The 22,533-nt window shown below is 42.0% G+C and overlaps 1 protein-coding gene across 1 annotated transcript in view; it reads left to right on the top strand.

Annotated features, from left to right (window-relative positions):
• Window positions 1-22,533, top strand: part of SCUBE1 (signal peptide, CUB domain and EGF like domain containing 1) — a 587,141-nt gene that overhangs the window by 554,739 nt on the left and 9,869 nt on the right. The window contains exons 19-22 of the mRNA XM_082255396.1: window positions 11,100-11,261; window positions 12,293-12,490; window positions 14,337-14,489; window positions 14,946-15,025. Coding sequence (XP_082111522.1) covers window positions 11,100-11,261; window positions 12,293-12,490; window positions 14,337-14,489; window positions 14,946-15,025 — 593 coding nt within the window. The remainder of the gene's footprint in view (window positions 1-11,099; window positions 11,262-12,292; window positions 12,491-14,336; window positions 14,490-14,945; window positions 15,026-22,533) is intronic.

The raw sequence follows: 22,533 nt of genomic DNA, 5'->3' as shown, positions 1-22,533 counted from the left end.
CCGCCTTGACTACTGTAACTCCCTCCTCACTGGTCTAACTTAACACAGGCTATTTCCCCTTTAGTCTATTATGAATGCTGCTACTAGGCTAATTCACCTTACTAACCGATCCGTGATTGCTGCCCCTCTCTGCCAATCTCTTTACTGTCTTCTCCTACCCCATCATATAAAATTCAAAATACTGGGGTGTGGCCAGCCGCAAATAGAGAAGGATGCAGTGTGAGAGAGCACAGTGATCATGGACCTCCCTGAGCGACTCCCGAAGCAACTACAGAGCCCTGATTACACAGGCAGGCACCGGACCACGGCGGGAGTCAGCAGAGAATGTCGGGGAAGCACAAAACCAGAGAGGCTCCCCGAAAATTAGGATTTTTAACAGCCCGGCCAGGACTCCTAAGAAACAAGATGGTGTCGGCTCCTTCTCTCATCCCACCACAGCCCAGCAGCCTACATGCCCACAGGAGAGAGAGGAGAAACAGAAGAGAGGAGAACAGAAGGAGAGAACAGAAACAATATACAGTCTGATATTACCAGCCCAGTCAAACAAAGAAGAAGGCTTTCCTCCACTGAGGGTAATGTAAACTCCTCAATACATGAATATTTTTCTCTATTGGAAAATAATCCTTATGATGAAAAATGTAATGCAATCCCTACAGCAGGACAACCTATTCTGGATTCAACAATTAAAGACATGATATTGGCGCATTACAACATGACCTGATAAATTTTATGCAAAAATAAAAAATGGAGATAGATGCATTAGAAGAAAGAGTGGATTAGGTAGAGAATAAAATGTGCGATTTTACTGCGGTGCATAACTAATTAGTTGACTCTCACTTTGACTTGAAAGATGAGATCAAACAGCTTAGAATGAAAGTGGCGGACCTAGAAGATAGATTTAGACGTAATAACGTGAAACTTAGAGGCATCCCTGAAAATGTAAAACCAACCATCAAATTTAAAACGCTTTATTAAAGGAATGATCTCTGAATTAATCCCTACGATTCCTTAACAGGAATTGGAAACCGATAGAGCGCACAGATTACCTTAACCGCCACACATCCCAGAGAGATTACCAAGAGACGTCATAGCAAGAATTCACTTTTATGGCGTGACGAAACAACTGATGCAATTCCCACTCTCCTCTTCCAGATTCCTATGCAGGAATCATTCTATATCTTTCTCAAGCGACGATTCTTGCCCGCGAAAATCTTAAGGTCCTTACAAAAGCACAGTATAATCTACAATTGGGGATACTTGTAGATTATGAAGGAACCTCTTTCTATTCTATCACCAACTTGGAAGAAGGACTGAAAATCCTTCGATCATGGGGCCTTCTTCCCAACAATGATAACAACTTAATGCAAAAACAATACCGGTAAAAACCCCTCAAGATTGGCAAACAAGTCAAAGGTGAACTTAATACCTAATTTAAGTAAAGTGTTCTCTATTTTCACTCTGGTCATGTTAATTTAGTATTATGGAGACTCAAGCTCACTACTAAGTATCCAGGGACGCTGAACTTCATGGAATCCAGATCTTAAAAGTCTTGTGTTTTTTCCTTTTACAATAACCCCCAATAAGTAGCACAAGTTTAATGTGCACTGCAGTTGCATTATAACTCTTTTTTATTTTTCTCTCTTACCTCTTATGGTTCAGGTAAATTGTTTACCTTTTTTCTTATACTGAATACATGGCACAATGTCTCCACCTACTGGACGATGAAAATAACTACACTGAACTTTTTTGCTTCATTCTTCTAATTGTGCTTTTATATGCATCTCTAATATTTTTCCAAGCACTCCTTTCTACATTTACAATGAATCCTAAGCTCATGTCATTGAACGTTAAAGGCCTCCGTAGTCAATATAAAAGAAGAGCTCTATGGATGGATATTATGAAGTTTGGCAGTGACATCTGCATCCAGGAATCCCATTTCACAATGGACAAATCACCCAAATTCAACCATCATAAATTCCCACACATATTTGTATCCAATAACAAAAAGAAAAAAAAATGGAGTAATCAAAGCAATTAAGGGCACTGTTTTCTTCCGACTAATGGAGCTTAAAATTGACACCAAAGGAAGATACATAATCTTGCTAGTTTCTATAGACAATTAGATATAAACAATCGTCAATCTATATGCCCCAAACAAAAACCCCCATCAGTTTATCCAAAAAAATCATCAGGCCTCATTATATGCAGTGACTTCAATGCCCTGATGGATCCCAATATGGACACCTCCAGAAGAAGTACTAAAAGGAGAACTGGTTTACACACAATCTTCTTGTCAGAAAACCTGTATGATCCCTGGAGGTGTTTACACACTACAGAAAGAGACTATACTTTTTCTCATGTGCATAGAACATATTCCAGAATAGATTATTTCACCACAGACAGATTTTTTTCTCTTGACAAAGATCATGGATGCCCGTATCCACAACATTACTTGGTCAGACAATGCTCCTATCACACTGGAAATCAATCCAGGCCACCCATGCAGTGATGACACTGGAGAAACAACATCTTTATTCTTTCCCAGAAGAATTGTCTGTCCGATGAAAAATAGTCTAAAATATTTTTTTTGCCTTAAACAATAATTATTCTGTAAACGGTTCTACACTCAGGTGTAATCACAAAGCATATCCTAGAGGTCTTCTTATACAATTGGCAATAGGGAAAAAAAGAAAATGAAATGCTATTAAGAATATACTAAAAGATATATCCAAATTAGAAGTAATACATAGAGAAACCCTATGATACTAACCTAGCTCTTCAACTCAATAATTTCAGGGCTGAATTACGCTCTGCACTTATAGCAGCTCACGACTAATACCTTAAGAGGTTTAACTTAAAGTGATACTCCCAGGGTAACAAAGCCGGTAAGTTATTGGCCTTTCAATTACACCAACGCCAAAACAAAAATAAAATCCAAAAGCTGGCCCATCACGCTACTAGGAAGGTAGTAATTAATCCTCAGGAAATTGCAGATTCCTTCATATTATGAATCATTATACAATCTAAAAGATGATAATTGCAACCCACAACCCACCACTAATAATATAGCAGAATTTCTAAAAAAAAAAAAGTGAACTTACCAAAAATTTACCCTATCTCTTTAGATCAACTAAATAAACCAATTTCATTAGACGAGACTCCAAAGGTTATTAAAGAAATTCCGTGTTTGATTAATCTAAATAACACAAATGTAAACTCCGCGCTATACAACAATAATTTGTAAATATTCGTGAAAAAATATATGTATCTGTGTATATATATATATATATATATATATATATATATATATATATATATATATATATATATGCTGTGCAAAATAAAAAAAGTGAATCCTATGTGCTTGTAACACTCTTATAATTAAATATTTCACTGCTGCCACCATAAACTACTCAATATACCAAAAACAAAGTAACAGTGTATCACTTTAAAAGTAGCGCTGTGAATATCAAAAAGAAACAATATTTATATTAAAAAAAGTCCATAAATGTAAACACAAGTCCATAAATAAACACCCAGTGCTGCTCTCCGTGTTAAAGATTTGTGAAAGCTCTATATCAGGGGTCTTCAAACTATGGCCCTCCAGTTGTTCAGGAACTACAATTCCCATCATGCCTAGTCATGTCTGTGAATGTCAGAGTTTTACAATGCCTCATGGGATGTGTAGTTCTGCAACAGCTGGAGGGCCATAGTTTGAGAATCCCTGCTCTATATATTTGGGATTTCGTCAATCTCTTCCTTATTCCAAATACTACTTTCAAACCACCATTTCGTGTGCAATAAGTGGTCTCACTCCCAGTGAATGACAAACTCACCAGCTGTTGTTGCCTTCCATTCTCATGGTCGGCACACTCGCTTGTTTGTTAAACAATTCCAAGGCATCAGAGCACTTACAGTATCTCACAAAAATACTTTATTATATCTTTTCATGTGACAACACTAAAGAAATTATACTTTGCTACAATGTAAAGTAGTGAGTGTACAGTTTGTATAGCAGTGCAAATTTGCTGTCCCCTCAAAATAACTCAACACAGCCATTAATGTCTAAACAGCTGGCAACAAAATGGAGTACATCCCTAAGTGACAAATGTCCAAATTGGGCCCAATTAGCCATTTTCCCCCCCCCCGTTGTCATGTGACTGTTAGTGTTACAAGGTCTCAGGTGTGTTTTAAATTTGGTGTTATCGCTCTCACTCTCTCATACTGGTCACTGGAAATTCAACATAGCACCTCATGGCAAAGAACTCTGAGGATCTGAAAAAAAGAATTGTTGCTCTACATAAAGATGGCCTAGGTTATAAGAATATTGCCAAGACCCTGAAACTGAGCTGCAGCACGGTGGCCAAGACCATACAGGGCTTTAACAGGATAGGTTCCACTCAGAACAGGCCTTGCCATGATTGACCAAAGAAGTTGAGTGCATGTGCTCAGCGTCATATCCAGAGGTTGTCTTTGGGAAATAGATGTATGAGTGCTGCCAGCATTGCTGCAGAGTAATGAAGGGGTGGGGGGGGGTCAGCCTGTCAGTGCTCAGACCATACGCAGCACACTGCATAAAATTGGTCTGCATGGCTGTCGTCCCAGAAGGAAGCCTCTTCTAAAGATGATGCACAATGAAGTCCCCAAACAGTTTGCTGAAGACAAGCAGACTAAGGACATGGATTACTGGAACCATGTTCTGTGGTCTGATGAAACGTATTTGGTTCAGATCGTGTCAAGCGTGTGTGGCAGCAATCGGGTGAGGAGTACAAAGACAAGTGTCTTGCCTACAGTCAGGCATGATGGTGTGAGTGTCATAGTCTGGGGCTGCATGAGTGCTGCTGGCAATGGAGAGCTACAGTTCATTGACGGAACCATGAATGCCAACATGTACTGTGACATACTAAAGCAGCGCATGATCCCCTCCTATCAGAGACTGGGCCGCAGGGCAGTATTCCAACATAACGACCCAAAACACACACCAAATTTTGACACTTTGGACCTAATTTAGACATTTTCACTTGGGGGTGTACTCACTTTTGTTGCCAGTGGTTTAGACAATAATGGCTGTGTTGAGTTATTTTGAGGTGACCGCAAATTACAAGCTGTTTACTCACTACTTTACATTGTCAAAGTGTAATTTCTTCAGTGTTGTCACATGAAAAGATATGATAAAATATTTACAAAAATGTGAGGTTACACGTTTGTGAGATACTGTATATTCTCCACAATGTGATGGATCGATTATCATGTAGAAACAAAAAAGAAAACTTCCAATGGAATAGTAACCAACCAAACCTAACTTTTATTAAAAACATTTTTAAAAAAAAAAGCGGCTCACATTGTTTAAAAGCAAAGTAGGTGTTACGCAATATGGTTTACATATGTTATTGTTGAAACCGAATCCTTACCTCACCACCTTTTGATGCTAGGTGCACATCCCGATGTCTGGGTCGCCCCTCCCACTTCTCGGCGCGTTTTACCCGCTTACCGGAGCCGTCGGTAGCGGGGAAATTGATCTGGTCCATTCAAGTCCTAGGCAGGAAGTCGAGTGAGGGCAAGATGGCCCCCACTCGATTCTATGGCCTTGGAGGACCGGAGCAATGTCATACGTCGCTTCCTCCCAACGGCCTTAACCACTTGCCGACCGGCCGCCGCAGATATACCTGTACGGCAGTTCGCTAAATCGCTCCTGGTGGTCCCTCCCCCATACAGTTAGAAAACACCCCCTAGGCTCACACTTAAAGCTTTGATCATCCCTGGGTTAACCCCTTCCCTACCAGTGTCATTATTACAGTAACCGTGCATATTTTTAGCACTGATTACTGTAGTAATAATAATAATGTCACTGGTCCCCCCCTAAAAGTGTCAAAAATGTTAGGGGTCCGATCTGTCTGACATAATGTCGCAGTTCTGCTAAAAATCACAGATGACATAAATCTTTCCCCTAGATTGTAGACGCAATATCTTTTGTGCAAACCAATTAAAATATGCTTATTGGGATTTTTTTTTTTACCAAAAATATGTAGCAGAATACAAATTGGCCTACAAGAATGAAAACATTTGATTTTTACATTTTTTTTTGCAATGTTTTATAACAGAAAGTGAAAAATATTGTTTTGTTTTTTTGTCAGAATTGTCGCTCTTTTTTTGTTTATAGCGCAAAAAAAAAAAAATTGCACAGTTGCACAGGTGATTAAATGTATTTGTGGGAAAAAAAGGGCATCAATTTTATTTAGGTACAGTGTTGCACAATTGCTGGTTAAAATAACGCAGTGCCGAATCACAAGAAATGGCTTGGTCATTAAGGGGGCAAATCCTTACAGATTGACTTTTTTATTTTTATTTTTATTTTTTTTGCTTTTAGGTGTAAAGGTGAGATCTGAGGTTTTTTTGACCCCAGATCTCACACCTGCTTATTTCTATTACAAGGGATGTTTACATTCCTTGTAATAGAAATAAAAGTGATCAAAATATTTTTTTTTTAAAGAGACAGTGTAAAAAATAAAAAATAAAAGGTAAAATAAATAAGAAAAAAAAAAATTTAAAGTGCCCAGTCCATTTAAGCTCGCGCACAGAAGTGAACGCATACGCAAATCACGCATATGTAAATAGTGTTCAAACCACACGTGAGGTATCGCCGCGATCGTTAGAGCAAGAGCAATAATTCTAGCACTAGACCTCCTCTGTAACTCTAAACTGGTAACCTGTAGAAATTTTTAAAGCGTCGCCTATGGAGATTTTTAAGTACCAATGTTTGTCGCCATTTCATGAGCGTGTGCAATTTTGAAGCATGAAATGTTGGGTATCTATTTACTTGGCCTAACATTATCTTTCACATTAAAGAAAAAAATTCGGCTAACTTTACTTTTTTTTGAAAATAGTTTTTTTTTTAACCAGGTAGTAGGGTTTCTAAGGTGCCAAAAAAGTTTAAAACAAAAATATATAAAGAATATTAATTGTATTTGTACAAAATATTAGAAACCATAATAAAGGAAAGTTTTTATATGTTACTCAGGCAAATAATTCCAGTTGTTCTTGACATGTTTCGCTACATATACATGGCTTCTTCAGGAGATATCCAATTCTGGATATTACTCATGAAAACAAATAAAGTAATAAATTATCAGAGGGTATAATACGGTTTTCTTTTTTTTTTTTAATTCACAAAAGTGTATTTTTTCCAAAAAAAATGCGTTTGTAAGACTGCTGCGCAGATAAGGTGTGACATAAAGTATTGCAACGATCTCAAATTTATTCTCTAGGGTTTCTGCTAAAAAAAAAAAAAAAATTACATATACAAACCCAATACCAAAAAAGTTGGGACACTGTACAAATTGTGAATAAAAACAGAATGCAATGATGTGGAAGATTCAAATTTCAATACTTTATTCAGAATACAACATAGATGACATATCAAATGTTTAAACTGAGAAAATGTATAATTTTAAGGGAAAAATAAGTTGATTTTAAATTTCATGGCATCAACACGTCTCAAAAAAGTTGGGGCAAGGCCATGTTTACTAATGTGTGGCATCCCCTCTTCTTTTTATAACAGTCTGCAAATGTCTGGGGACTGAGGAGACAAGTTGCTCAAGTTTAGGAATAGGAATGTTGTCCCATTCTTGTCTAATACAGGCTTCTAGTTGCTCAACTGTCTTAGGTCTTCTTTGTCGCATCTTCCTCTTTATGATGCGCCAAATGTTTTCTATGGGTGAAAGATCTGGACTGCAGGCTGACCATTTCAGTACCCGGATCCTTCTTCTACGCAGCCATGATGTTGTTGTAATTGGTGCAGTATGTGGTCTGGCATTGTCATGTTGGAAAATGCAAGACCTTCCCTGAAAGAGACGACGTCTGGATGGGAGCATATTTGTTCTAGAACTTGGATATACCTTTCAGCATTGATGGTGCCTTTCCAGATGTGTAAGCTGCCCATGCTACACGCACTCATGCAACCCTATACCATCAGAGATGAAGGCTTCTGAACTGAGCGCTCATAACAACTTGAGTTGTCCTTGTCCTCTTTAGTCCAAATGACTTGGGATCCCAGTTTTCCAAAAAGAACTTCAAATTTTGATTCGTCTGACCACAGAACAGTTTTCCACTTTGCCACTCCATTTTAAATGAGCCTTGGCCCAGAGAAAACGCCTGCGCTTCTGGTTAATGTTTAGATATGGCTTCTTTTTTGGCCTATAGAGATTTAGCCGGCAACGGCGAATGGCACGGTGGACTGTGTTCACCGACAATGTTTTCTGGAAGTATTCCTGAGCCCATGTTGTGATTTCCATTACAGTAGAATTCCTGTATGTGATGCAGTGCCGTCTAAGGGCACGAAGATCACGGGGATCCAGTATGGTTTTCCAGCCTTGACCCTTATACACAGAGATTGTTCCAGATTCTCTGAATCTTTGGATGATATTATGCACTGTAGATGATGATAACTTCAAACTCTTTGCAATTTTTCTCTGAGAAACTCCTTTCTGATATTGCTCCACTATTTCTCGCCGCAGCATTGGGGAATTGGTGATCCTCTGCCCATCTTGACTTCTGAGAGACACTGCCACTCTAAGAGGCTCTTTTTATACCCAATCATGTTGGTCCTCCAGCTGTTCCTTATATGTACATTTAACTTTTCCAGCCTCTTATTGCTACCTGTCCCAACTTTTTTGTAATGTGTAGCTTTCATGAAATCCAAAATGAGCCAAAATTTGGCATGACTTTTCAAAATGTCTCACTTTTAACATTTGATATGTTATCTATAATGTAATTTGTGAATAAAATATACGTTTATGAGATTTGTAAATTAGTCCATCCATTTTTTACTCTCAAATTGTACAGTGTCCCATCTTTTTTGGAATTGGGTTTGTGTATATATATATATATATATATATATATATATATATACATACTGTTCTTAGGGGTTCTAAGTAATTTTCTAGCAAAAAATACTGTTTTTTAACTTGTAAACAACAAGTGTCAGAAATGGTCCTGGTCCTTAAGTGGTTAATAACAAATTTAATGTTAAAAAATTAAAAATACTAGTCACAACATACAGGCCATCCACAACATTGCCCCTAGCTACATCACCAACCTCATCTTCAGATATCGCCCAAACCGTCCTCTCCACTCCTCCCAGGACCTCCTGCTCTATAGCTACCTTGTTACCTCCTGTAATGCTTGCCTCCAGGACTTTTCCAGAGCCTCTCCCATCCTATGAAACTCCCTGCCCCCCCCCCCCACCAGTATGTCCCGATAGCTCCTACCCTTTGCGCCTTTGGGCAATCCTTGAAAATTCACTTATTTAGGGAAGTCTACCCCGCCTCCACCTAAGAACTGTACCTCCATTAGATCATCCCCTATAGCTATTACCCTTTGTACTACCTCCCCCTACCTTTAGACTGTAAGCTTCATAAGCAGGGCCTTCCTGCTCCTTCTGTTTTGGCTCTCAATAAATCCTGTATAATAATAAAAATGCATCAGCTGATTAATAATGGGAAAAGCCACTCCCATTCAGATTTACTCTGCAGACAACAAACAGCTTTTTCTTCAGAGCAGAAACAGGAAGAAAATAGTCTATACAAACATTTTGTATTCTCCCTTTGAGCCATTAGGTTTTGTTCATTATATTTTCCAGACACTGCTTTTGCTTCTTGAATGCAAGAAGACATGTATGCAGACAAGTGAATAGGTCAAAGTAGTGGCTTACCCCTTACCAGGGTCAAGACCTTCAGTAAAAAAAAAACTTAGACTGAAAGCAGGCAGCATTTTCTGTGCTTTCTCTTTAGCTAACCTAGAGTGCTGTGGAAACCCAGTGTCGTGTTGTGTTTCTTTTAAAACAAGATTTGTATCTAGATCGTAAAAAGAATAACCGATCTAAAACAATGCACTTTAAAATATATGATCCCACACTTATTAGGCTTTTTTAAAATCACACTTGACAGAGATAATGCAGTGTCTCTTAAACTTTTTTGTTATGCTGCCTTTGGAAACAGTTAAACTTTTAATTCTACAATGCCACCCCCCACCTGTACACATTTTTGTGTTCTGCACAGCAGTTAGTCAGTATGACCTGATTTTAGCTGGCTGCTCCTAGATCTGCATTTTTCCTGAGGGAACTCTGCACAACCTATAGAAAGTAATGTTGTAGGTAGTGTTGCAGCACAGCTGAAGCAGGTCCTGGACAGCAGTTAGTGGGACCATCACTTGGGTAATAGCATGTGCATTTTGCTGGGTGGGCTGTGCTTAGGATAACAGGGGTGCTGAAGGCTGCCTAAACAACAGTGGTAGAGCTAAAGTTGGATGAGCCAATTTTAGCTCTACCACTGTTGAAGACAGAGTTCAGTTGGTGGCAGCTGATCGGTCTTCTGCCAGCGAGCTGGAGTAACTAATGAGGAGAGCAGTCAAATGGTGTCTCATCACCGGTCAGGTAGTCCTCTATGGGACCCTTATTGTACCTGAACTTTTTTTCTTTTACTAGCCTGGTAATGAACAGAAGATTTAACTCTAAGGCTAATATAGGCTACTCGCCTAGCTGTCATACTGACCATCTGGCCTAAATACATACAGTAGAGTATCTCACAAAAGTGAGTACACCCCTCACATTTTTGTAAATATTTTATTATATTTTTTCATGTGACAACACTGAAGAAAAGACACTTTGCTCAAAAGCTTGTATAACAGTGTAAATTTGCTGTCCCCTCAAAATAACTCAACACACAGTCATTAATGTCTAAACCGCTGGCAACAAAAGTGAGTACACCCCTAAGCTAGGTACATGCAAATGCTTTGTTTTCACCAGCATATAGCGCTTTTGTGAGTGTTTTTTATTATATGCCAGTGATGAGGGGCGGTGCAGTGCATTATTTCAGTGCATCATGCTGTTTTCATTTTTACTTTTTTTGTATTTATTTATTTTTAACTTAATTAAATTGTCACAAAATGGCGTTTTTTTCAAGTGCATTGCTGCACCTGCATTGACAAGCAGGGATATGCAGTGTAGTCATTGGTGCTGTAGCAAAATGTGAAGAAGCCCTAAACAAGAATGTAGCTAAAACAATTCTGTAAAATTTCATCATTCTTCAATCTCTTTGTGGCAGTACACTGCTCCCCCGGACACTTCTACAATTCTACCACGCACAGATGTATCAGATGTCCAATTGGAACCTACCAGCCTGAGTTTGGACAGAATTACTGTATCACCTGCCCAGGAAATACAAGCACTGACTTTGATGGTTCAACCAATGTAACACACTGCAAAAGTAGGTGTGAATTTGTTACAATAATTTCATATGATAATGAGTGGTGAAGATGATCCCTAGTAGCAAATCATAAAAATCCTTCCATTGTGCAACATCTTATATAGTATAAGATTAGTAGAAGTGCATAGAGCTCATAAGTGTTCCCCTAAACTGGAATTTACAGCAATTTACCATTGTTTAAAAAATTGGTGTTTTATCTTGCAGCCTAGTACATATGGAATTGCTTAGATTTTATTCAATTACATTTTATTTAAAGCTGTAATAAACCCCAAAGCAAGCATTTTGGTAGACATTCAGTCTTGCACAGTTGTACAGGCTCCTCTCCATACTAAAATCGCTTACTCTGAATTCGCTGCATACTATGTGCTTCTCACAGTCTCAAAGCCTGTCTCATTTTCTTGGCTTGAGGATGTCAAGCATCATCTAACTTTTTTTCTCAACAGCCTGACTGTCCCTGGCCCCACCTCTTCATTTCATTGGCCTTTAGTTCTCTCAGTCATGGAGGATGATCAAAATCTCCTGTGGCCATTGCCTAGTGTGCTCTGCAATAAAATCCAGCCTTCCTAGGAACATCCATTCCCCCCAAAACTGACAATTACCCTTCAAGGCATTTTGATATTTGCATAACTCCTCCCAAGAGCCAGCCCACTGTATCACAGCTGAATACTGATGCAAGGTGCTGTGATTTTTTTCAGGAAGCTATGCACGGCACCCTGCCAGCCCCTACTACCAGTCATAGAGGGAAGTACAGAGACCCAGTAGTAACATCACTGGGTCTAAAATATGGTATGTAATATAAATGGAAAGGATTTATTTAAACAAATGATTAGCATAACGATGAAGGCGAAGAAAGTAACCAGTGAAGGTAAAATATAAGCAGATTAAACGTCAGCTTGAAAGTTTTCAAACTGGAGACCAGAACTGCATCTGATATTTGGAGAGAGAGTCCTCTTCTTTAAAAATGTGTACTTTTTGGAAAAAAAAAAAATGTGTTTCTTCCTTAAGTAATAAAAGTTTACTGTTATTCACAGACCAACACTGTGGAGGAGAATTGGGAGATTATACAGGTTACATTGAGTCTCCTAACTATCCTGGTGATTATCCAGCTCATGTGGAATGCATTTGGAACATCAACCCCCCTCCAAAAAGAAGAATACTGATCGTAGTACCAGAGATTTTTCTCCCAATCGAAGATGAGTGTGGAGATGTACTGGTGATGAGAAAAAGTGGTAAGTGAAAGATAAGTAATATTTACACCTCAACCATTTACCACGCCTGGAGCCAGCTCCTTAAGGACATCTAAAAGCTGGAGGCATTTCCTTGGCTTCCTGATCGAGTGATCGCTGTAATTGGCTGTAACAGTGGTCACATGATGGGGAGCCCATCCTACTGGCTTCCATTGTAAACTGTGACTGGGAGCTGTGTGTCATGTGCTAAGGAACCTGAGTCTGCAATAATGTGCAAATATGCTGTGCGTACTTGCACATTATGGCAAAAGTCCTGGGGACCTGCAGCAGGCTTTATTTCCACTTTAAATAAGGCTATTGCTTTGCACCACACAGGTAAAGCGCAGGTTCACTCTAAAGCTCTATTTGCATATTTCTGTTAAAGTAATTCTTAAAAACAAAACAAAAAAACATCCCAGTTCTCTTTAAATTCAGCCTGGTGTACTTGTACCTTTACTGTGCATTCTTCTTATCTTTAAGATGTTACTACGAAGCTCCGAATGCTAGGGAGATGTCACTTCCACAATAGCACACTGTCTTTAATTAAATTAATGGACTTGCAGTTAATGTGTATCCCGCATTATTATTTGCTTTTTGGGAGAAATGATGCTGCCTTTGCTCAAACAGCATGTAAGAAACCTCCCTATCATTCTGCTTCATAGAAGCCTAGGCACGCTAATATATTTGTTTGGTGTCTGGACTGGAATTAAATTCAGCTAGGGAACTGGATGTTCCCAACTCTGCCAGAACTCGCGCTGTACGTAGGAGGCAAAACATCAGCAGGTTAAATAATGTTCATAAGCTGTAGGAATATTATGGTTCGTGCAGATCTTGATGCGTTTCAGTAGAGGTAAAGTGATGTATTAACCTTTAACAGCCTGTAGGTGGTGCTATGCACATTCATTTTCAAGGTTTTGACAATTGTTTCTAGTGAAAAAAGTGTTTCTGAGTCACTGAGCTAAAACCATGCAGCAAAGGATGTCAGAGCAAAGGCAGGACATCTGATGTGCACACTTTTTTCCAAGTTGACGTATTGAAGCTATTGATTCAGATTTGTGCAAACTGGCAAGACAAATGGCAACTAGCATTTTGAGAAGGATGACTCGGTAATGGCAAACTAAATATTTCTCTCAGTGTCATTTTCTAGAAAGAAAGCCTATTAGCCACTACTGACTTCCTTCTGAAAATGCTAGTTGTCTGGCTTATATGTGGCTCTTATGCTTTCATGGACCTGGAACATGCATGCGGCACATGAATATGAAACTTTGGAACTGCATACCTAGTTCCGAGTCAAAAAGAATGAAAGCTTCAGAGTCGACATGACAGCCAAAGAACCAGCATATTTGAAAGGCAATCAGTGGCAACCTCATATTTTCATTTTAGAAGACACTGCCACATAATACAGTGGTTTCAGAAAAGCAAATACCTGTAAGGAAGAGACTATATACTTCTCTTTCCTACAGCCCACGCTGCTCAACTCTGCTTCATTGCATCACATGAGAAGTCTCAAGACTTTGGAAAAAGTAAATATAAAACATAATGTGCTCCCTGGGTGTGCAGCTAGGAGAAAGAGGGTCTTCTAGGGAGCCACATACTGGATAGATCACAGATTTCTCTTTTGCTGCTGAGATACTCATTAGCAGTATGTCCAGCTTGAAGATCTCTTCTTTTTCAATACTTGCTTCATGAGGTTGTCTAGAGTTTATTTCAGTACATTCAATTCATATCTAGAGTTGTGGCTCTTAAGCTGATAAAGGTGAAGGATTTTGTATCATGTTTGTCCTTTTAATTCAAACATAAAAAAGTATCTTAGACTTTTTTTTAAGCCTTTTAAATTTTCTATTTGCAGCCTCCCCGACCTCCATAACAACATATGAGACGTGTCAAACATATGAAAGGCCTATTGCATTCACCTCACGATCTAGAAAACTTTGGATTCAATTTAAGTCCAATGAAGGAAACAGTGGGAAAGGATTCCAAGTGCCATATGTCACATATGATGGTATGATCTTTTTATATATTATGTGTCATGTCAAAGCTTATTATTATGGGGTTGATTTACTAAAACTGGAGAGTGCAAAATCTGGCGCAGTAGAAACCAATCGGCTTTCAGGTTTTTTTTTTGTCAAAGTTTAATCGAACAACCAATAAATGGGATGTGATTTGAAAAAACATCAAAAAGTCTGGAGCCAGTTGTTTTACAATGTACCAAAATTCAAAAGACAGCCGAGAAGACTCCTATTTGAAACGTATCACTTATAACTTATCTGTAAGAGGCACAGAGACTCCTTTAAAATATTGGCCCCACGCTAAAAGCCCAGGTTACAGGTCTACTGTTTGGTATGTGGGTGCAATGATATGAGAAAGTGGACTGCCTCATGGCAAAAAATGGCTGATGTCTCTGTCCCATTCCACAAACCCACTAATCTAATTTTTTTAATCTTCTTAACTTTCACAGAGGATTACCAGCAGTTAATAGAAGATATTGTGCGTGATGGCAGATTATATGCTTCAGATAACCACCAAGAAATTTTAAAGGTACGCTAACATTTAAAGTCCTGCAAATCAGATCAAAGGAATATATACACATATTATATACATACAGATATATATATACATACACACACACAGTGCTTAGCAAAAATGAATACACCCCAACTGGTTTGTCAGAAAACCTTTATACTTTCTTTTCAGAATCAACATTTCTCTAGCGCTCATCGACAGACGTAGTCCTCGGTGATACACCACCTTCGGGTTATGTTACCTCCGCAGGAGCAGGACTAGACAGGAAATTAAAAAGCTCTGGCCACACCCTAGGGGCAGTCCCAGAGGGTATATCCTCTCTCTCTCTGCCTCAGCAAATCAGTTATTTTCTGTCTAGTTAGGAGTAAGGACCTAGATACCTTGCTGGGATCTTAGGTCCTGGCAAGAATTTTTTTCTAAAAAGATTTTTGGACAGCTTTTTTTCTCCAGTGTTCCTGTGAGATCTTCAAGCAAGAAAGCTGAACTGGGCGACGGGCTGGATGTTGAGATCCGGTGGTCACCCCAGTTCAGCCTACGAGCGCGTGCAGGCCATAGCTCCGCGCTGGGTCGGCCGCGACAAAGTCCCATTAAAAGGACTGAACCCGCGAGTTAAACGTCTCGCTGAAACGCCAAAGACCATGAGTCACGGCGTCCGTATCGGTCGACAGCCCTCCCGCCCCGGTGGAGAGGGGTACTGTCAGGAGTTGGTGCCCGCCTGGTTCCGGTATGGTGAGTAGTATGTTCCCCCTTTTTCCCTGACGGGGTTTGTGGTGAACGCGGGCCCCTCTCTGTATGGTAAGAAAGAGTTTCTTTCTATCCTATAACATGTCACAAATCCTCCTACTTTGAGTGTGATTTTATGTGTGCAAAAAGCCAGGAGGCTTGGTTTGGGAGCTAACAATCTATTGTATACATGTTTAAAAGATGAAATCTGTGGCATTCTGGGAATCTTATGGGTTAAGTATAAGCTACCTACCAGTCAGAAGCCATGGACATGTAGACTGCCTTCCAAGTCAGATCTCCAGCTAATAGCAGGCCTCCCGAATGGCCATGCGGTCCGCCAGGGCCGGTACCGCCAACCACGCCATATCCCCATGCAGAGAGAGTGTTGTGTGTCTGCAGCACACCGCTAGTCAGCACAGGCCGCCGCCATTTTTTTTTTGCTGGATCGCACGAGCCGCCATTTTGGCGTAGCCTCGTGTCTCCAGCATGGGGGCGGCCATGTTTGAGGTGATTCTACACCTCGTGGAGCTTGGGGGAGGCGCCTCCTTTCTTCCTGGGCAGCCAGCCAAAAGACTTCCTGTTTGTCTAAGACAGCGCTGTAAGCTGTTGCAGTTCAACTCTGAACATCAAGTGGTGAGCCTGGGGGTCTATCTCTCTCTCTCTCGATCGATAGGGATCCCTAGCAGGTAACACTAAGGGGTTTTTTGTGGCGCTGAGGGTCAAAAAAAAAAAAAAAAAGTTTTTTCTTTACTTTGAATTATATCATCCAGGAAGTAACTGGAGTTATTATGGACCCTGCCACACATATTCCCCCACCTGTTTCCCTCGAGGGGGCCTCGGGACCCGCCGGTGCACAGAGTATAGAGTCATTTACAGCAATTTTGGAGTCTATGGTGGCTCGGGTGGAGGCGGCCTGTCAGGGACGGGGGTCAAGGAAGCGACCCCCGCCTACCCCTATACTATCTGACACCTCTGACTCTGATTCAGAGATGGTCACTGCAGTTGCAGGTTCCTCTGCAAGGGCTGCTATCCCAGGTAAAGCCCCCTCAGACAGTGAGGAGGACGCTTCTTCTCCTGCTATAATTCAGGAAGAAGCATTGGTGGACGCACTAGTTGTGGCAGTGCAAGAAACCTTAAAACTTGAGGCTTTTTACCGGCAGAGGCAACTGAAACAGAGAGGCCTTTTGGGACTAATAAGCCCATCAAGACGGCGAAGGCTTTTCCTGTACCTAAATGTTTTGGAAATCAGATTAAAGGAGAATGGGAGCATTCTAAACGTACCTTTACTATTTCCAAGCGTATTGCTAGACGCTATCCGTTTGAGGAATCCATCATTAAGAAATGGACGGTACCACCAGTCGTGGATCCGCCTATTTCCAGGCTGAATAAAGCCACGGTTATTCCAGTGGAGGACACTTCGTCCTTTAAGGATCCGGTGGATCGAAAGATAGAAGCGGAGTCCCGCACTATCTTTTCTCTGATAGGGTCAGCATTTAGACCAGTAATTGTTATTGGTCTAGTTTCCCAGACACTTACAGAATGGGCGAAAATGGTACGCCAAGATCTTAGGGGAAAGGATATTCCCCAGGAGACATCTGATTTGATAGAACAGATCATACAAGGGCTACGGTTTATCTGTGACGCAGCCTTGGACACTACTCCCTTGTTAGGGCATGCATCTAAGTTAGCAGTGATCCTCAGACGTGTGCTGTGGTTAAAATGCTGGTCAGCTGACCTAGGTTCCAAAAAGACTTTGACCAATCTCCCTTTCCAGGGGAATCGTCTATTTGGAGCCAACCTAGATGAAATCATTAAGGATGCCACCGGGGGCAAGAGTACTTTTTTGCCACAGGCTGCAAAAGCTAAGGAACCTCGCAACAAGCGAGGACCTTTCTTTACCGCCCATAAAGGGCGCCCGGCTGGTACTCCCGGGAAAGGCAAGACTCCTCCAGGAGGGTTCAAGAAGGGCTGGTCGGACAAGCAGAGGACCAACCCAGCCAAACCCGAAGTAAAGGAGTACACAGCCTGAAGGTGCGCCCCCACCCGATTTCAGGGTGGGGGGACGTTTTCACCGGTATTCAGGACATTAGATCGAGCATCAACCACTACTACCGGTGCGATTCTTCCCTTCCAACATTTAAGTACCACAGGAAGCGGTAGTTACCGTTCCCTGTATAGATCTTTTCCTTTACCTTTTCCTAAGATTAGTCCCGATACCTCACAGGAATCGGATCTGATTGACCAGATAGGCCAAGTAGCCTCTAGTCGGGTGACTTCGGTCCCTGAGGTTCAACCAGAAAAGATCACCTTTCCTGATAACTATCAGGTATCTGATAAATGTGTGGGAACAGAAAACGACCAGACTTTCTCGGATGGTCGGGGCCAGATAGCTCTAGGGACGCCTGGTTCAGATCCAATCAGCGCCAGTGGTCCTAGAAATTCTAGGCTGGCCTCTTCAAGCCGGCCTGGCCGACTTGGACATGTTAGTCGCAGACGTTCCGTGGGAACTTCGTCTCAGGGAGTGTCTGTGGTCTCAAGGACCAATTTACCTTCGTGCTTTACAGTCGCTGGTTTTAATGGCCTGGCCATTGAGACCCAAGTACTGAAGGACAGAGGTTTGTCTACTTCAGTCATTCCTACCCTTATCAAAGCAAGGAAAGCGACTTCCAGCAAAGTCTATTATCACACATGGAAGACTTATATTGCGTGGTGCGAATCTTTAGGATTTCCTCCACGTACCTATTCGGTGTCTCGAATATTGGCCTTTTTGCAACAAGGGGTTGAGCAGAAGCTAGCCTTGAGCACCATCAAGGGTCAAGTTTCAGCATTAGCAATCTTCTTTCAGAAACCTTTAGCTACCAAATCCTTGGTGCGGAATTTCATCCAGGGGGTGCGGCACCTGGCTCCTCCAGTCCGCGCGCCCTTACTGCCCTGGGATCTTAATTTGGTTTTGTCGGTTCTACAGAAACCTCCCTTTGAAAACATCAGGGAGATTCCCTTGCTTACTTTATCCCAGAAGGTGGTCTTCTTGGTGGCTATTACTTCTGCTCGCAGGGTGTCAGAACTGGCTGCATTATCATGCCAGTCCCCATACCTAGTGATTCATAGGGATAAGGTAGTACTTCATCCTAAGCCATCTTTTCTTCCTAAGGTGGTTTCAGATTTTCATCTGAATGAAGATATTGTACTACCTTCCTTGTGTCCTCAGCCCAAGCATCATCGGGAACATGCGTTGCATTCCTTGGATGTGGTTCGGGCAATCAGGGTATACCTGAAAGCTACGGAATCATTCCGTAAGACGGATTCACTTTTTGTGATCACGGATGGCCCCAGAAAGGGTTTGCCTGCATCTGCCGCGACCATTGCCAAATGGATTAGACAAACGGTGGTACAGGCTTATTCTATTAAGGGTCAGAGTCCTCCGTTCCCTGTTAGGGCGCACTCCACTCGAGCGCTCAGTACTTCCTGGGCCTTTCGCCATCAGGCGTCAGTGGTCCAGGTATGTAAGGCGGCCACTTGGTCGTCGGTACATACCTTTACTAAATTCTATAAAATTGATGTGACGGCATCGGCGGATGCCTCATTTGGCCGCAAGGTTTTGCAGGCCGCAATTTGAGGAGACCGGTGGTCTACCTCGAGGGTTTTTTTCTGTTTGAAAATTTTTTTGTTGAGTCTCATCATTAAGGATGAGCATTGTAAACTTCTAGTTGGCACCGGTTGGGCCTTCTAGATTGGGATTTGATTTCCATTTTCCCACCCCTCAGTTGTGATACTGCTCTGGGACGTCCCGAAGGTGGTGTATCACCGAGGACTACGTCTGTCGATGAGCGCTAGAGAAAAATGGATTTTTGTAAAATCTTACCGTAAAATCCTTTTCTCTTAGCTCATCGACAGACGTAGTCCCCGCCCCTCTGTTTTGGAGTTGGGTTGGGTTAAATTCTCTAAGCACTGCTTTTTCACATAACTGATTTGCTGAGGCAGAGAGAGAGAGGATATACCCTCTGGGACTGCCCCTAGGGTGTGGCCAGAGCTTTTTAATTTCCTGTCTAGTCCTGCTCCTGCGGAGGTAACATAACCCGAAGGTGGTGTATCACCGAGGACTACGTCTGTCGATGAGCTAAGAGAAAAGGATTTTACGGTAAGATTTTACAAAAATCCATTTTTTCTATGGGACACTATACAACAAAATACTCCTACTAATGCGGGTCATTGATTACAACCAAGATTTGTTAATTTGCACATACAAAAAAGTATTTCTCTATCGCTCATTGACAGACGTAGTCTTCTTGATTCTCAAGAGCTGGGTTATGTTGTCTCCGCAGGAGTAGGACTAGGCAGAAAGACAAAACGTTCTGGCTCCACCTTAGGGGCAGTCCCTGAGGGTATATCCTCCCTCTCTCTGCTACAGGGAATCAGTTTTTTTCTGTCTAGTCAGGAGTAAGGACCTATGTTCCTTGCTGGGATCTTTTTGGTCCTGGCAAGATTTTTTCTTTAGAAAAAACATTTTTTAGGTAGTTTTTCTCCAGTGTTTTTTTCCTGTGAGATCTTCAAGCAAAAACGCCGGACTGGGCGACACTAGTGGTCACCCCAGCCGGCCTACGAGCGCGCGCAGACCATTGCATTGCGCTTGGTCGGCCGCGACACATTCAAGTAAGTATGCGGGGCCGGGCGACGGGCTGGATGTTGAGATCCAGTGGTCACCCCGGTTTCTGCCTACGAGCGCGTGCAGACCAGAGCTCCGCGCTGGGTCGGCCGCGACGGAGTCCCAGTGGAGGGACTGACCTTGCGAGTTAAAAGTCTCGCTTGGACGCCAGGAACCAGAGAGTCGAGGCGTCCGGAGTGGTCCACAACCCCCCACCCCGGTGGAGAGGGTATTGTGAAGAGAGGGTGCCTGTCGGTTTGGTATGGTGAGTAAACGTTCCCTTTTTTCTTTCCTCGTTATGAGGCAGTATGAATTATGGGCCCCTCCATACATGGTCAGTATATATCTGACACTAAAAGTCCCCCTTGTAAATACAGTATGTGTTTGTGGGAAGTGGACTTGGTTTGAGAGCTAACACTCTACCCAGCAGACTGTAGCATTACAGCAGACCTAGGAGGTATAATCCTACCTTATTTGTAGTGTATCTCCTGTAGATCAATAAATCGCCACTTAGCAGAGATGCAGGTGGATGTGCTGGGAAAAACGATTTCAGCGGTCCGCCGCGATTTTGCCGTAGACCAGGTGCATGTATGTCCTCAGGTCACGCCGGCCGCCATGTTTTTGGAGTCTAATGTCTCTTGTATGGGGGCGGCCATGTTTCATGAGCCCAGCTACCTCGTGGAGAGCTGGGAACGCCGGAAGGCGTACACAGGGGGCGGAGCCACGTCCTTCTACCCGGGAAAAAGCAACAGCTCCTTTCAGTCTGTAAAAGACAGACGCTGACTGCAGTTGGTTGGAAACTTCACTGCATCGGTTGGTGAGCCTTGGGGGTCCCTCTCTCTCTCTCTGTGGGGATCGAGAAGCAGGTACTCTGAGGGGCGCTATTGCGCTAGGGGGAGACACATAAAAAATAAAAAAATAAAATTTTTTTGTGTTTTCTGGCAAAGGTGTCCTGAATTAACATGGACCCTGCCACTCGAGGGGTCTGCAGGATCCTCCAGCACCCCACTGACGATTGAATCATTGTCAGCTATTATGGAAACTTTTGTGTCCCGGGTGGAAGTGGCTTGTCAGGGACAGGGCGCAAGAAAGCGACCCCCGCCTAACCCCTTATTATCTGAAACCTCGGATTCAGACTCTGAGCCTATTTCTGCAGTTGCAGGCACCTCATCTGGGATTGGTGTCTCGTGTACTGTCTCTTCAGACAGTGAGGAGGATGTTTCGGCATCAGCCATAGCCAAAGAGGAAGCGTTGGTAAACGCACTCATTGTATCTGTTCAAGAAACCTTAAGATTACAAGGTATTCCGTCGGAAATAGCTGAAACTGAAATCCCTTTTGGGACTAAAAAACGCATCAAAGTGGTGAAGGTTTTTCCATTGCCCAAATGTTTTGGCAATCCAATCAAAGAAGAATGGAGTCTGCCAAAACGCACTTCTACTATTTCTAAAAGCATTAACAGGCGTTATCCGTTTGAGGAAACCCTCATTAAGAAATGGACAGAACCACCTGTGGTGGATTCACCAATTGCTAGATTGAATAAAGCCACGGTTATTCCTCTAGAAGACGCTCCGTCTTTTAAAGATCCAGTGGATCGCAAGATAGAAGCGATGTCTCGCACCATGTTTACCTTGATTGGATCAGCTTTCAGACCAATAATTGCTATTGGTCTGGTTTCGCAGGCTGTAACTGAATGGACCAAGTGGTTACGCCGGGACTTAGAAGAGGTCCCTCAGGCGGTATCAGATTTGTTGGAACAAATGATACAGGGGTTACAGTTTGTGTGTGATGCGGCGTTAGACGCCACTCCATTATTGGCGCGAGCATCAGTCTCAGCGGTGGTTCTCAGGCGTACACTGTGGCTAAAAGGTTGGTTAGCCGACCAAGGTTCCAAAAAAGCATTGGCTAATATCCCCTTTTTAGGAGAGCGTCTATTTGGAGCCAACTTAGATGAGATCATTAAGGATCTCACGGGTGGAAAGAGCACCTTTTTACCGCAAAATGTTAAAGGTAAAGGAACTCGTCAAAAACGAGGGCCTTCTTTTTCTGCTCACAAGAGGTTTTTTCGTCCCGCGGGTGAAAAAATTAAGTCCTCCAAAGCTCCTTCAGGAGGCTTCAGGGGACGTTGGTCGGGCAAGCAAAAGCCCGCCCCCTCCAGAC

This window comes from Pelophylax lessonae (genome assembly GCF_965119305.1).
Source record: "Pelophylax lessonae genome assembly, chromosome: 4".
Lineage (NCBI taxonomy): Eukaryota > Metazoa > Chordata > Amphibia > Anura > Ranidae > Pelophylax > Pelophylax lessonae.
Note: the sequence above shows the minus strand (reverse complement) of the source record. Positions and strands in the feature narration are given on the sequence as shown.